We start from the raw sequence: 17,555 nt of genomic DNA, 5'->3' as shown, positions 1-17,555 counted from the left end.
AAGGAGAGATAAGGAAGAATAAAAACCACAATATGAATTTGGTGGTGGAAAAACTTAATTAATCAAAACATGCGTTCTTTCGAAAAAACGGATTTTAATGTTTCTCTGAATATAAAAGGTATATATGAAGTAAAAAAGATTGCATCTACGTTGAAGGAGAACTCATTGTGTACAATGGCGGTTCCAGAGGTGGTTTTGAAAAGGAGGGTATGATTTTATATTTGAAATTCTGTTAGGTGTTCGTTGATATGAAGTAAGTTCATCTTTATAATTGTAATATGAGTTATGTGTTTCAAAGAGAACTACTTTGAAACATATTCTTATTTGAAAGGGGAAATTAAATGAATTTACGATATTTGAAAACATTTTTCTCAAGTTCTCAGACAGCAACAAGGTTAATTTTCGACACGCGTATCTCCAGCAAATCCATGGTAGATATAAATGTAATACATACAGGGTGACAATTTGGAAACTTGCCAGTTGAATTATGCCACGACAAGAATGATCTCAGAGAAAATGCCGGAACAGATCAATTCCTATTCGTAGGGGGACATATTTTGAGCAGAATTCTAAGCATAAAATGTCCTCAACCCTAGGTGTAGGAGCTATCACCCCTATTTTCTCAATAGAGAATAGGGAGTGAGCTATACCTCAATTGAAATATCACTTGACTCTCTACATGAATACTATGTTTTACAAATTTTTATTGAGTCCTTGAAGTAGGGGCTGACAATATGAAAACTTGCCAGGCCAATTATGTCTCGACAAGAATGTCAGAGAAAATGCCGGAACAGGTCAATTTTTATTCGGAGGGGGACATGTTTCTAGCAGAATTGTAAGCCAAAATCTCCCAAATCTTAGGTGTAGGGGTTGTCACTTCTAAATTCTTAAATGGAAATAGAGGGTGAGCTGTACCTCAATTGAAAGACAATATGTCCCTCATAATACAAGTAATACGTAGAGGGACATATTGTCTTCCAATTGAGGTATAGCTCATCCTCTATTCCCTATTAAAAATTTAGAAGTGATAGCCCCTACACATAGGTTTGAGGAGATTTACGCTTATAATTTTGCACAAAATTCTTCCCCCCTCCCCTTAAAAATTGGCCGGCTGTTTCTCTGAAAATATCCTTGTCGAGACATAATTGGCCTGGCAAGTTTTCAAATTGTCACCTCCTGTAACTATTTCGAGGAATCAATAAAAATTTGCAAACCATATCTAGTATTCATGTAGAGAGTCAAGTTATCTTTCAATTGAGGTAAATCTCACCTCCTATTCCCTATTAAGAATTTAGGGGTGATATAGACCCTACACCAAGGGTTGAGGAAATTTCGGCTTACAATTCTGCTCAAAATATGTCCCCCTCCGAATAAAAATTGACATGTTCCGGCATTTTCTCTGAAAACACCCTAGTCTCGACATAATTCTCCTGGCAAGTTTCTGAATTGTCACCGTGTATAATACTAAAAAAGCAACTCCTCTTGTGATAAATCTCGGAAGTTCTCGGTGCAGCCATTGTTAGGTCTTGACGAATTTTTAACTCATCCCATATCCCACCTTTTTCGAGATTTTCGATGGACCAATTTTGACATCTTTCAGAAAAATCATCGTAGATCCAAATGTGATGAATATTATGAAGGAAGAACTCTTCTAGTAATAAATCTGGGAATTTCATCTTGGAGCTTGGTGCGCAATCATTCGGTATCGACGATTCTTTAACTAAACCCATCTTTTTGGAAAATTTTCCGAGGTCAATTTTCGACAAGCGTATATCCCAGAGAAATCTTCGTAGATTCAAATATGATACATACTCTGAAAGAGCAGCTCTTCTAGTAATAAATATCGAAACTCATAGACATCATTTAGATACCAACTGACAAAAAAGTATTGAGGACCAAGTATAATATTAGTTCGAGATCCTACCCATGAAATTCATCTAAATTATTCACAAATTTTTTCACACTGGTCATCACAATCTTCTTCTTGTTCGAACCTTCCAACAATCATCGTAAATAATAAATAATAATAATAACTATTTATTGAGTGAAAAAAATTGTGTAACAATAATAGCACTTTGTCAACATAAGAACTTTCAATAAAATGTCTCAATATTGTATTCTTTTTTCACCCTGAATCTGATGCTGATGCTGATGATGATGACCTGATGCCACTAATCAGATAGACTTGGAAGATTGAACCATTCATTTATTCGTTATCCAGTCATATGTTTATGTTTTGTTCCGATTTTTCGATGCCAGAGTGACCTTCCACAGCAACCCCTTATGACATTTAATTTTGTCGGAATTCTAGAGGTTGTAGCTCAGCCATCTTGTATACTTAACAATTTTTGATGAAATGACTGATTTTGATGACTTCTACCTTCTGTCAGAAAAAAGCCCAGTCTTTGAAAACACCCTGTATAAGAAATCGCCGTTAATCGTATATACGATCAAAATCATTAAAGAATTTAGTACCACAAGTTTCGTGGTTGAAATGAATCATACATAATTCAGTTCAATTATTTATTAATAAATGCTGTTCCCATCACATTCGCAATTACTTTTGGACCAATCAACTTTCCAATATCGGATATGAAATCTGAAGATCAAAGTCAATATTGTCCATACCATAAAAATCCCATTCGTCTGTTGATAGGAGATTTCTCGATGCACTCAAGAAAGTGGTTGATTATGTGAGAATACTTCATATATTGATGTTAATGTACCTACCGATTATTATGCATGAGAGGTGAAATGAAGTATAAAGAGAGCGCTTTCAGCTTGATGGTTCGATATTGCACTGCGGAAAATAAAAATTAATAACTAATAGCTCAAGCGGTTTCGTTCAAAAGACTGAATCATATTGAGATTTTCATACAGCATCAGGTGATTATCTTGAATAATTGGCGAGTTCATGGAGCACTGATTGTATGCCGTTCATCTTCCTCATGAATATTAATGGTCGTCTTCCATATTTAAAATCAATTTTGGCCTTCACTTCAGATTGAATCCAGCCGAATGTTTTTTATCCATTTGAGGACAACGATTACTTACATATTATAACCTCCGTGGCTTTGTCGAAGAATGGTTGTGTTTACCTTTATGAGTCATAAGCCAAATTAGAGTCCATGCAATGGCTCTATATTGTCAATAGGAGTGGATATTTTGAAGTCATTCCTCAATGAATTGAAAGCTTTCTCTTTCGATTCTGGAAAATACGAATGGGTTCGATGGAATCATGCAAACAAGAAATAACACTTCTTAACGAAAAGTTGAAATTGTAAATGAATATTTGGCAGAATTATCAACAGAATCAATATTGGGCGAAAATGGACCTAATATAGAGTCAGCTGATCAGGCTAATAAGGCAGATGAAAAACCAATGATTTCACGAAGTCTAGTTCTGTCCTTTTTGCATGCATTGATGTGCTGTCATATCGATAAAAAATTTCCTATAAAATCCTGTTCAGAATTCTTCTAAAAAATAATGAAACTCACAACAAATATTAAAAGCGTGTGCAGTAATAATCTGGAATTTCTGGACAATAACAATTTGAGCTACAATGAAAAATCTTGCTATTTATTGCTGTGCATTGAAATTTTAACTCCAAAGAATTGGTACCGTGAGAGAAGCAACATGCTGACTTGTCAGCTTGCCACTGTCACTGTCGAATTGTTGAGGAGTTCTATCCAAGCCCACTCCAGAAGAGGCTGTTAGAAAGTCCACATGTACTCTAATTAAATTCATCAAGGAGTCCTGCTAGCTCATTAGGCAGATGTTCTAGATTGAAGGAGGTTTCGTTGCACTACGACCTTAAGATCTGTCTTGCCTCCCATCAGAGCTGTTTTTGACGATATGTAGTCTACAGCTTGTGAGTCCAGCTCCAGAGTTTTGATGAAATACAGTATCTGGAATAGCTTTAAGGTTAATACCTCCTCACTCCTTGAAGTTTCCCCCCTGAAGGGATTTTTGCGTTCGCTAGAAATGGCGAGGAATTTCATTCTCCTCTCCACAGAATCTGCCCTCGTTAGTTTCTGCTCAACCATTCTCATCAGATGCTTCTTGACGCGACAATGCCCTGTTAGGAATCCAGCAAGGAGTTGTAGCATATTGTTGCTGAGATCCAGAGGCTTCTAGATTTCACAGTGTCCCAAGGAACTTTTCGGAGTGTTTTATGAAAATTTAGGTACAAGAGGCGAATTTTGGTCTCTACCAAAAAAAAATATAGCACTCTAAATCCATTCTCGTTCAGCAGATGACCGAACTGAATCCATAAATATGTCATTTTAGGGAGCCAAACCCCTTGCTCATTTTTGACCAGAAATTTGATATTTTCGAAATCGAGCTCTAATTGGATCGGAGGAATATAACAACACATATCGCAGTTTGAAATTTCCAATTTTTGAAAACTGCCCTTTCAACGATGAACACTTGAACGAAGGGAGATAGGCTTTCGGAATTGCTTGCAACAGATTCAGCGTGTTCGAAAACCTATATTTCCATACCAAACTCTCGAATATCTGAAACTGTTTACATGAAAATATATTTTTGGTATTCCATTTTTCACTGTCGAGTTCGATTTGAAGGGTTCTCTCGAGTGCAATTCTCTATCGCATCATAAATTTTTTGGTTTTCTCGAATTTAAGACAAACTCTTCTCACTCCATATCCTAGGACACCCTGATTTTAAAACACAAGAGCAAATATGTCATTTTAGGGTGGTCTAACCAACGCCTTGCTCATTTTTGTTTAAAAAAAAAATCTCGATTTTCGAAATCCAGTTTTTGTGCTAGGGTGTGAGCCTCGGCAACGCTGATTATAGAACCGGGGATCTCAATTGGATCGGAGGAATATAACAGGACTTATCCCAGATTGAAATTTGCAATTAAAAAAAATGAAATTTCATCGACGAAAATCTAAACGAAGGAAGCTTTCGGAATTGCTCGCAATAGATTCAGCGTGTTCGAAAACCCATATTTCCATACCAAATGTTCAAATATCTGATACTGTTTACGAGAAAATTTATTTAATTTCTCCATTTTTAAGGGCACTCTGGAGTGCAATACTATATCGCATCATAAATTATTTGGTTTTCTCGAATCTATAAAACAACTTCTATGCAATATCTATTCAAGGACACAACGTTGATTACAGGACCGAAGATCTCAATTGGATCGGAGAAATATAACAAGAGATATTGTATGTACATTGAAGTTTGCAATTTTTGCAAAATGCCATTTCAACGATGAAAACCTAAAGGAAGGTAGATATATTCAGCGTGTTCTAGAGCCCATATTTCCATAACTAACTTCCAAATATCTGATATCTACTTTTCACGAGAACATTTTTTTTTCACTACGAAGGGCTCTCTAGAGTACAATTCCCAGTGGCAGTTTTGGCCACTCTAGGCATTTAGCCATGTAGAATGTTGAATTTATTTAAACAGATATCAATCACTGTAGGTTGGGGTACTCTTAATTGTTTTTTTATTATCAGGGAATTTTTGTCATGGTTTGCCGCCGCTAATATCTGGCCGCCCTAGGCCTGGTCCTTCTTGGCTTGAAGACAAATTTCCCACTTTAGCGTCATAGAAGAATTGACCAAAGAAAACCACAGATTCATGAATAAATTTTCAGTTACAAGAGTCCACAATTTGCATTTCAAGATATTTCTATTATGATAATCACCTATGTTAATAATATCAATGACATATCAAATTGATGCATTCAAATTAACGTTGTCAGACTCTTCGTTGATTGGCAATTGGTTCAGAGCTACCTTGAGATGAAAATTTAAGTTTTTTTTTCGAAAAACGTAGAGCAAAACCTGTTCAAACAAATATCGATATAATTCAAACTCTCAAGCATGTTTGTTTTATCATAAGTCAACTTTGTAGGTAATCTTTGTTCTATGAATTGAATATGGAGCGAAATAACATGATCAGAACAAGCATTGTTTTAAGGTCCAATTTTTTAATTATGTGTCAAATTTTACTGCATGAATTTCAAGTGAATGTTGAATGAATTATGTTTGTTTGAAATACAATTTTCATTATTGAAACCACCATCTCATCGTTTTTATGTGAAAATGTATTCATTGTGATACGATCTACACCTTTTGTTGATATATGTAAACAAGTATCAAATAAAGTATAACTATCTATTATGTATAATATATAGCCAAAAGTATATGAAATACTAACTACCAAATACCACAGCGTCAGGTATATTTCCAATGGCAAATTATATTTCTAAAAGGTGAATGAATTACTACAAATATACTAAGTATAGGGGAAAGTGGGGGAATTGGGAACACTTAATTTCAAACGCTGAAAAATTATACAAAAAATCACTAAAAGTATTAAAGTTCCACTGAAAAATGAACTTTGCTCATTTATGTACTAATCGGAAGCAAAAAACTATAAAAAATCAACGTTTCCTAAAAAATATCAACGAAATCAAAAAATACTATCGTTTCTATTTACCCGACACCGTATGGGGTAATTGTGAACAGTCCTGGAGCAAATAAAAATAATTAGAAGTGGCACATATCACACAAGTATCCACGTCTTGTTTCTCTTGCAGTACATTTTTCATGTGCCCCTAGTTTACAGGTATCTCATATGATCCAATCCTCCATTGGTGGGGCTTCATACCTTACATAGCAAATTATGCAGAAAAATTCTTCTTCTGTGTGACCTGGGTTGAATTTCTCAGTTCTTTGCTTTTGGCGTGCCTTCTTGTACCCTTTTTATGTTGGTTTTAGGTTCTTTATGTTAAATTTTTTCTTTCTTAACATTTCTCTGTAGGTATTTGCCTTCTTTGCTTTCCTTCGTGTTGATTTTTCATTAGTGAACTTGATAATATCTTGAATTCATTTTGTTTCAATTTTCGGAACAGAGTATTTAGTTCAAGCTTAGCCTGATGTGAGCTTTTCGTTTCTTAAATCTTCGAACACACAGCAGGGATATTCAATTTTATATTTCGTTTCAGTCTTTTTTCTATAATTTCCTTGGCATCTAGATAGAACACATTTCAACGTTAATATATTTGTTAACTATCAACCAGAGCAGCACAGAAGTAATTGGGAACACAAGGAACGTTCCCAATTACCCACCTGACATCGTTCCTAATTACCCCAAGTTATCAAAAGAATTAAAAATGGCTGGCATTCACTTACCCATTTTCTTTCAACTTCAAATCACGTAGGTTTTGAAAAAACATAGTACCAGTATGGAATCAACAAAATATGGCACCTCTAAACTTCAAAATAAGATAGTTACAATTATTATTAACACACGAAAAAATTATAGTTGAAATGCGGAATCCATTCATTGACTCACTGTAACAGGAAATATGCAACTTATCGCCGCAACTTTTGAGTAAGCCCTGAGAATCGCCAGATGCATCCGTTGAAAATGTTGAAGACAGTGTCGCACATGAGGAAGTATTTTTTATCTAGCTGTTCCCAATTACCCGCCGTTCCCAATTACCCGCCGTTCCCAATTACCCCACTCTCCCCTACATGTAGGTATTTATATTTCAATTCGTAAGGTCCAGGATACTCAATAAAAGGCGCTAGAACTCACGAACACAAACTAATTTGATCCTAATAATATTTCACGAATAAACTGAGCCACAGTGCATACACTTTTAGCAGACAAGGGGTCGATATTTCTGTAAGGCCCTGGGCCCCTGAGGCGACTCCTCCGCCACTGGTTTTGTGAATATGACCACGAGCTCCGTTATTACAAATAAGTAAATAAAGATACTTTCACTTATTCTGAGAACGTTAGTCCTTGGCGTAATTACACCTTTGAACACACTAATAATTCAAGACATGTACAATTTGTCGCTAACAGTTTAGGATATCTTACATAGCTGAATTTTCAGTTGAAGGTTTTCCATATTAATTCAGCTCAACATTGCGTCACACGAAAATATTACGAATTGGAATCAGTCAACCAATTCAGTGATTCGGATTTTCATTAGTAGCAGTAAGTTGATGTTTTAAAAGTTTGTCACCTAAAAGTCTCAATTGAAATTAACAATAGCTAATTTTCGCTCTTAGCGTATCGTTAAAATCTCCTGGACAGTCTTACCATTTGTATGATATTTCCGCGACCAATTTTGATGGATCGAAATGTTATTGGAGGGTCAATATGACTGTTGATTGTTTTGAATATTTTCCGCAAATTTTAAAGTGGATATATCTAAGTATAATAAATATATTATGCTTATCACATATCACAATAGGTACTTTAATTTCAGAGATTCGTTGCAAGTGTAAGTCTTGCTTATTCAATGAAATGCTCTATATCTAACAAATAAAAAGTAGATATCTACTTATCTTCTATTTTTAAGATATTATCCTAATGATCTTAGTTTTTCCGAATTAGTAGAATTATACCTCAACAAATAACAACAAATAACAAACCACTCTGGAAACAAGTTTTTGTTAGTAAGTGTAATAAACTTCACAGGCTGTTTCTACCTGAAGAAATAATTACTACTTGCTATATATCGGAAATGATTATTTTTCCGAAAATTTTCTGAAAAATAAACTAACATATTTTTATTTATCATTTTTGAATTCTTGTGAAAAGCTACAGCTATCTTTGCATCTATTTATTTATTAACCTCATTTTTTGTTATTGTTCTAATTTAACCTTCACATATTAGATCGTTCTTAATAGGGTTTTGAAGACATGAAAAAAAAGGTAGACCTTAATTTTTTTTTTGCATAGAAACCAAAATGCAACAAAATGAACAATGAAACAAAAATTATTTTGTGTTTGAAATATCTCAGCGGCGTAACATTTTGACCTTTTAACAGATTAAGATCATTACCCATACGCACGCCAATGATGAACATAAAATTCTGAATGACATGTCGAAAAATGGAAATGACTGCCTTTTAAAACACACCAAATCGGCTTATGAAAGTTATTTAGTAACAAGTTGTATAAAGTGAATAATGAAACAACTAATGAAGGAAAATTATAATTTAATCAATTCAGATGAATAACATGCATTGATATAAATGTCAACATGTCAAATTATAACAATGTTTACTGAACCAAAATTTTATGTTTTATTATGTCATTGAAAGATTGTTTTATTATTGAATTCATGACTGACATCTATTTCTATTTGTTTCAGATACCACGGCCCTGTTGTAAGCTTCGGACTATATTTTTTATATGCGTTTTAATTTTAGTCATCATCGAATTAGGAAATACAGAAAGAGGTAAGTTTCATGACACTATCCACATCAAAACTTTTTCTTTGTGTACTCTAATTGAACAAAATCCTTCACGGACCAAATCATCAATCATCAACACGACAAAACTATATACCACCCTTGAGTATTTGAATACTCAAAGATAGTACTTACTCGAAAATAAGCATATATCTATATATCTCAAAATATGTCGTTAACTTCATAGATTCTTAAACCCAATATTTGTTCTCCATTCTACATCGAATGCTCTCTCAATGAAAAGTGTAGAAAAAAGTTTTTACCTCAAATTGTGAATTCTTAGAAATTGGCAGATAAGAAACCACAAATTGTTATTGAGGCTCCAGAACAAAAAAATTATATTTCACACAAAAAACAATAGAAAAACAGCAATGAAATTCTAATACCCCAAATTTCGGAACTTAATTCTTAAATCGAAATGCATCAATAAAAAACTGAAAAGATTTTCAAATGCTTGTTGAGAATAGATGAGATATATTATTTCATTATTTTTTAAAATAATTTTGTGTGTACATAATTATTCATATTATGGCAAAAAAAGGACTAAGGTAGGTGCGAGTAATAGGGCCTAAGTAACGGAAATTGGACGCTGGCGTTCAAAATCACAGTTATCGTGGATGGCAATAATTCATAGATGGCGCCTCAAAGCGGCCATGACGCGTTAAACCTTGCCGTGGTAAAAGAGTGATATCAAATACAAAATGTGATATCGTGAGCAAGTCAGCTGTTTGCTTTTTGATTTTGAGTGTCATCGTTGAATATTAAACTCAAGAGGGTCATGAAGGCTGTTGCATATGGAAATATGATATTATCCTTGAGAGTTAAACATAACTTATGCAAAATAATTAATTGTTGGTCTGAGTAACCAAGTATGATAAGCCTATTTTTATTATATATGGATGCAAAAGACTAACAGACCTTATTATCCTACTGTAGTAGATATAATAGGTTTTCGAAAAGGTTCAACTTATTATTTCTTAGTATCAGAAGTTGCATTCTTTAATTTGAGAGTAGTCGATGTTCAAGTTTAACCAACAATAACATTTGTTGCCTGAGTCATTCGAAATCATTCTTAGCTATGCCTTTTCATCCGCCTCTACCTCAGTTTTCAAATTTTCAGCTACACGAAGAAGACTACGAAGGCCCAGCAACAAAATAAAAACTAGCGTATCGATATCCAAAGATCAAGAGGTCTCGTCCAGTGTCAACAGGTTTAAACTGAGGTCCAGGCCGAATCACAAAAAGACTTCCGACAATGATCTTGCCCCTGCGGAGTCCGGCAAAAGAACCAAGGAAGATTACAAGATCGTGTGCTATTACACGAATTGGTCCCAGTATAGAACTAAAATTGGAAAATTCACCCCAGAGGACATCCTGCCCGACTTGTGCACTCACATCATTTTTGCCTTCGGCTGGTTGAAAAAGGGTAAGCTGTCATCATTCGAGAGCAACGATGAAACCAAGGATGGGAAGACCGGACTTTACGAGAGGATCAATAAATTGAAAAAGGCAAATCCCAAGCTGAAGACTCTACTGGCTATTGGTGAGTAAGGACTACAACTATCCTATGTTTATTCCTCCACGGCCAATTTTATACGGTCGAAGCTGCTCTTCCTTCCGTGTGAAAAACTCGTTTAAAGTGGTAGATTAGGGTTTCTCAATCTTTTTGTGCCATGTCCCACCTATGACTTTCTAAAATTCTTATGCCCTCCACCCCTTTACTCCTGATCAGTGGGAGTTTTTTTAATCTGACAGTTTGAAGATGATCACGATGCATTTTTTTTAAATATCTCTCTTCCTGTATCTCTAATCGTTTCTGTGTTCATTCTGAAAGTTGTAGATTATTAAATTTTATACAACTTCTGTCTGAAAAAATTTTACATAGTTTTTTCCGTTTTCGATCCAGAGGGTGATAAGGGCGAAGAGCTTAGCTAGCCAATGTCAGGGTGGGCCAAATTGGTGATAACGGAATTACAACTTTTTCAACTCAACGAGATAGAGGAAAATATATGGCACATTATGGTCGTCTTTTTTCGAGAAAATAATAATGCCATCAACTGCATTCCTCTATCTTCTTTTGTTTTCGAGTTATAGGTCAAAATTGAAATTTCAACTTTGGCCATTATCTCCGTTTCTGTTTAAGCTAGGATGTTGAAATGAAAACATTATAGAAACACTTCTTTTATAGCAATCCAGTGGCCTACTATGATTTTTTTCTAACTGGTATATTTGCTGAGCTATAACAAGAAGATATATTTTTCCTTATGAAAACAGTAGATTAAAATGACTTAGAAAGACTGAGGGCGATGTATGATGTATTTCTGAAACGGTAAAAAAATGGCGATTCTTTTAAGTCATTTCAAACTACTGTTTTCATAAGAAAAACACAACTTTATGTTATAGCTCGGCAAATTAACCTGTAGGAAAAAATCATAGTACTTCACTGGATTGCTATTAAGAAATCATAACGCTTTCATTTTAACATCCTAGCTCAAACAGAAACGGAGATAATGACCAAAGTTGAAATTTTAATTTTAATCTATAACTTGAAAATAAAGAAGATAAAGGAATGCAGTTGATGGCATTATAAGTTTCTCGAAAAAAGATGACCGTAATGCATTATTTTCCTCTATCTCGTTGTAATGAAGAAGTTGTAGTTCAGGTATCACCAATTTTTTGTACATTCATCGCCATATATCTCAAAAACGTTCAAACGCAGAAAAAATTGCTTCGGAAAACATGTGTACAAAATGTTGAGCTCTACTACTATAATAATGAATGCGAAACAAATTTGAAGCCCAAGGGAGGGCATAATTCAAAAAAACTGAAACTGTCAGATTACCTTTATTTTTTCCGTTACTCTTTAATGATTAGCTTCAAATTGAGAAAAGAAGTTATTTTTTTTTTGTGTAGCAGGAAGAATATCTGCCCTTAACTGCTTCCGGGCATTTGCCTATAAACCGTTCATCTCTTAGTTGGTTTTCTTCTCGCACACTATCGTGCTGGAATTGATGTGTTTATCCTTCATTGGATAACACTTCATTGGATTTCTCAATAAGTTTCTGTTCTTATTTTAATCTTTTTCTAATTGATCTCTTTGTCTCCTTCGGTAAATTCGCATTCTCTTTTTGTCTTCCTCTGGGTCGTAGTCTACTAGTCTCCTGAGTTCTTGATTAGGATGGTTTTTCGCTGTTTCGAATAATTTCTCTGCTTTTCTAATCATGAATTCCGTTATGGTTTCCCATTTCTGGTCCCTATAAATCTGTCTATTTCGGACAAACCAAGGTGCATCTATTGCACATCGTAGCAGCTTGTTTTCAGTGGCCTGAATTCTTTTGATATGGCTCCTTGTCGTGAAACCCCAGGCAACTGATCCATATGTCAGTTGAGGCCTAGCAACGGCTTTAATTATCTTCAATTTTGCCTCTTTCGACATGTGGCTTCTTCTTCCTATCAGAGGGTGGAGTCTATTCATAGCTGCTTTCGTTTTGTCGATTGCTTGTTTGATATGACTTTTCCAAGTAAGTCCTTTGTCAAGCGTTATTCCTAAATATTTGGCTTCATTTTTCCAATCGTTTTCTTCCCCGTCAACTTCTAGATTCGTTGTGGGTCGCAGTCTTCTCTGCTGTAGTAATTAGTTATATTGCTTGGCTCTTTTGTCCATTGAGCTTGATTTTCCACTTTATGCACCAGTCATTTGTTTCGTCAATCATTTCTTGTAGAACTCGTTCTATTACTTCTGGGTTGTGGTGTCGAGTTGCTATGCCTGTGTCATCAGCATATATTAGCATGGTTCTTGGGTTCTTCGGAATATCGTGAATGTATATGTTGTACAGAAGTGGCCCAAGTACTGACCGTTGGGGTACTCCAGCCTCTATATCCCTTGTTGAAAAAGAGCCAACGCGCTCGAGAATGTACACGTGACGTTGTGTGAGTATGTAAAAATGATCGTTTTTTTTTTACTATTCTGACAGGGTGTCCTAGACAATTCCTCCTAATTTTTGGTAGACGTATTCTACAGGGTCCAAAGTATCTCTCCTTATATCTGACACGCTCGAGTAAATCTCGAATTTCCCTCTTGGGCTCCCCAACTACTAGGATGATGTCTTGAAATAAATCAACAATGTTTCGATAAATGATTAAAAAAAAATAGATAATTACCTCGCTGAACTCTTAAATACTTTTTGACATTAAAGGTAAACTGAGGAATTTCTTGTCTTTTTCACTTTATGTTTCTAGAGGCTTTGATGAAGCAATCTAAATATTGTAATATAGAAAATAGTTCGATGTCTGATAATAAATATGAATTTTTTTAACAGCACACAGAAATCAATTATTATCGTTTGTATGCCGTTACAATTTTTTTTTATTTTTCTACAATGAACTAGCATATTTCGATGTCAAATTTAAATTGATGAACGATAAAAAATGAGACACTTGTTCTTCAAAACGAAATTGAACAGATCTCCTATAAAACGATCATTAAAATGATTGAGCATCGCTTATTACGAGTGGTCTCGTTGCCACACCAATTATTATCGTTATGAAGTACTCATAATGTCTTACAAAACAAACAATAGACCATTACTCAATTTGTCATGTTAGAATTCCTGAAAGGTACCGAGAAAACGTGAAATAATAACAACGATGTCTTTTTCTAGGTGGTTGGTCATTTGGAACACAAAAATTCAAGGATATGTCTAAGACGAGATACGCTAGACAAACCTTCATTTTCAGTGCCATTCCATTCTTGCGAGACAGGGGTTTCGATGGATTGGATCTCGACTGGGAGTATCCGAAAGGAGGCGAAGACAAAAAGAACTACGTTTTACTGTTGAAAGGTGAGAAAACTGTAAAATAATAAGTTTTTCCGAATTATATAGAATTCGGAGGAAATATTTTGGCTGGACCTAGACTTGTCGAATTCGATGACGCCAGATAAATTTTTTATCATTTCGGTTTTACTAGAAGGTCTGAACTGTCATTCCTGAAAATTCATTTGAGCTATGGCGCTTGAAATTGTACTGTTCACTGAAAAAATATTTTTTCTCCAGCCAGAAAATATTGTTTTTTACGATTCAAAATTAATCCTCTTTCTGGGTTCTATGGGGTGGAGCAATAATCTTTCTTCGTGCTTGGAGAAAAATTTTTTGTTCTTTGAATATTTTTCTCAGTGTCAAACCTTTTCTGTTCAGGAAATATTTTTTTGACAGATAGTTTGTCCTCGTGGTCGATATGTTTGTATTTCGGGCGCACCTTGTCTTCAGAAGATATTTATTCCGTGACCCAAAAAAATTTTCTTTCTTCGAGTTCAGAAAATTAGCGGTCTAAAAACTTTTTTTCCATTCTCGAAAAAAATTTTCTCCACCTAAAATGATTATATTTGTTCGCTTAAGACAAATAATTTTTCCGCAAATCGCTAGGAAACTTCGACATTCCAGACAAAATTTCTTAAAGAAAAAGTAAAGATTTCTCAACTGTTAGGAAATATATATTATATTTAAGAAAATATATATAATATACCTAATATAATATAACTACTGTGAGAACAGTCGATTATAAGGAATTAATTTATATTTTGAAAATATCGATGAGAATACATTTTAAAATCAATTTGTTTTATGTAGGTATTTACACTTAGTCGATAGTTAGTAGATACAATTAATGAAAATTGGAGGAACATTATTAGAACTATGAGAAACATTTTGGACAACATGTGGGGTAGTAGGGTTATTTTGTTGAATATTTTGTACTGTGAAAACTAGTTATGTCGGACCATAAGCGTCAAGGAATATTAGGCTTTTCTTATCCGGTAAACAATGCAGGTACCATTTTTCCATTCTTTGAAAATTTGTGCACGTGAAACATTTTTCCTTGGATCAGAAAGCCAATACTCCTCCTAACAATATTTCTTTTAGGGGTCGAGAAATAATTTTAGCGCGTACTCGATAAATAATTTTTTAATCCAAAACGACCACGAGAGATATTGTTCCAAACAAACAAAAAGTAATAGTTCTCAATTTCAAAGAAAAAATTATTGGAAAAACATCTAACCTAGAACTGTCAACTTTTTTCGAAATTCAGGAAATTTGGAACTGAAAATTAATCTTTCTAAAAGCATGTGCATTCGACCCTTATTCCGCGCGCATTTCAAGTCACAAAGAATCCATTTCCTAAACGGTGAGGGAAGAGGCAGAGGTTTTTCCCGCACTGAAATAATATAGGATAAATTGAATTCTATCATTTTACATATAATAATAACCTCGATAATAACCATGGTAGCGACATGCAGAATTACATGTATCATTGCATATAAAAAAATCAAATTAAATTTGATCTGCTTCGTAAAATGGACGCATAGTTATATGTACCAACATTTTAACAGAAGATTTTTAAGGTAAAAAAAAAACTTTTTTTCCTACCCCATTTTATCCGATTTGGCCCTGATAAAAAGCCATTTTAAGTTAAGTTAATTTTTCATAATGATTTGTGCCACCACTGGACAAACAAAATTACCTTCACAGAAACTATAGCTAAATCTGTGACACTACACATCTGTGGATCTTTCAAACTGAATTACATTCAGCCAAAGTAACCAATTTTTGAAATTTCACAGATACTTTTTCATTTTTTTGACATCAAATTACTCGAAAACGGTGCATTATACGAGATAATGTGAAGAATACTTTTATTTTACAAAACGCTCAAATATTCATCAGATAGCGTCCAACTTAGTTTCAAGATTTTGGTTTTTTGAAGTTTTGGTATTGTATGGAACGTGTCGTAATGGTCATAAAGAGAAAACTGGAAGAAGTGCGTGATATCTTGTCTTGTGCTCCAGAAAGATTCATCAAATGAATAAAAACCTAAATTTCGAAATTCATTCCATTCGAAATGTTTCTCACGTTTGTGAGATAAAACTAATAAATAAAAATAATTTTTTTGAAGTTTTTCAACAGCGTGTATCTTTTAAACCGAGCTGATTAGAAAAAAATTACAAGGCAAAAATGTTTCCTTTAACCTCAAGAATCTCATGTTAAAATATTTGTTCGAGTCAAAGTAGGTATATGTTTCAAGCGCTTGTAGTAACTCTTGCGGAAAGTGTCTTTCCCGCACTCAACTGTTGCCCGAACTCTATGCTTCGCATCGGTCGGATAACGGCAGTTTCATGCTTTTTTTAGCTCCAAAATATATTCTCTCCTGCTAGGAAAATAATTTTTTTTCGAAAGAAAAAAATCTTTTTCTACAAGCGTGCGCGTTCAACCCTTTTCCCGCACGCATTCCAAGTTGTAAAGAGTCACTTTTCCGAAAGGTGCGGGAAAAACGCCTGCTATTTCTTTCCCGCACATATTTGCGTGCAGGAATGTATTGGCAGGTGTTTTTTCCGCACGCAAATATTATAGAGTAAATTAAATTCTATCATGTTTCTATGCACAGAACGTCAACGATGAGAAACTCATAGTAATGACATTACGTCTGTCATTATATATGAATTAATCAAATGACATATGATCTGTATCGTGCAATTGATATTTCAAGCGCTTGTAGAAAAAATATGGTAGAATGGTAGAATTTAATGCGTTTCACATAAAAAAACGAAATTTATGGGGGGTCTCTACGACAGAAAATTCCACCCAAAACTTCAACAATCTCCCGAAAATATCATATGTAGACATAATCAATAAGCACACATATGCTAAGGGTTTCCGTTCTTCGATTCATACCCCTTGCAAGCTCCTTTGAAATCGTATCAAGCGAGTCAACACTCTTGCGGAAAGTGTCTGCCCGCACTTGATAGGAAAATAACTATTATCCAACCCGAAATATATTTTTAATTCGAGAATTATTCTTTTTCTGTCAATAATAACGTCATATTTGGACAGACAGAATCATCGAGAATTTTTGTTTTTTCTCCGATGGGGGAAACAGTGTTGTATGTAAAATATGACAACCGTAAAACTATCTATATTTTTCAAAAATTTTTCAATTATAACGACTGTAAAAATAAATCTAATCCAAAAGTTAATTACAGATTATGACAAATTCTAGACTGTTTGAAAAAAAGCATATTTGTTTGGTGGAGATGTTGTTTTTCATGGCTCGCCTTCAATTATAGGCTCGCAGTGAGCAGTGACATTTCTCCTCTTTAAGGAAACAAATAATATACAATACCGAGGATTAAAAAATAAATACTCGGGACTTTTCAATTGTTTTGTTCGCACGAATTTTTTTTTTCTACTAGCGTTTCGAAAGTATTGCTTCACACACGCATTGACGTTTGGGAAGTAGTTCTT

At 34.4% G+C, this 17,555-nt stretch overlaps 1 protein-coding gene across 1 annotated transcript in view; it reads left to right on the top strand.

The window, feature by feature from the left end:
• Positions 1-17,555, top strand: part of LOC123317185 (probable chitinase 10) — a 68,925-nt gene that overhangs the window by 32,823 nt on the left and 18,547 nt on the right. The window contains exons 2-4 of the mRNA XM_044903578.1: positions 9,162-9,249; positions 10,382-10,804; positions 13,923-14,102. Of these exons, the coding sequence (XP_044759513.1) occupies positions 9,162-9,249; positions 10,382-10,804; positions 13,923-14,102 (691 nt within the window). The remainder of the gene's footprint in view (positions 1-9,161; positions 9,250-10,381; positions 10,805-13,922; positions 14,103-17,555) is intronic.

Source organism: Coccinella septempunctata, chromosome 7 (assembly GCF_907165205.1).
Source record: "Coccinella septempunctata chromosome 7, icCocSept1.1, whole genome shotgun sequence".
Lineage (NCBI taxonomy): Eukaryota > Metazoa > Arthropoda > Insecta > Coleoptera > Coccinellidae > Coccinella > Coccinella septempunctata.
The sequence above is the reverse complement of the archived record's forward strand: the minus strand, read 5'-3'. Positions and strand labels throughout refer to the sequence as shown.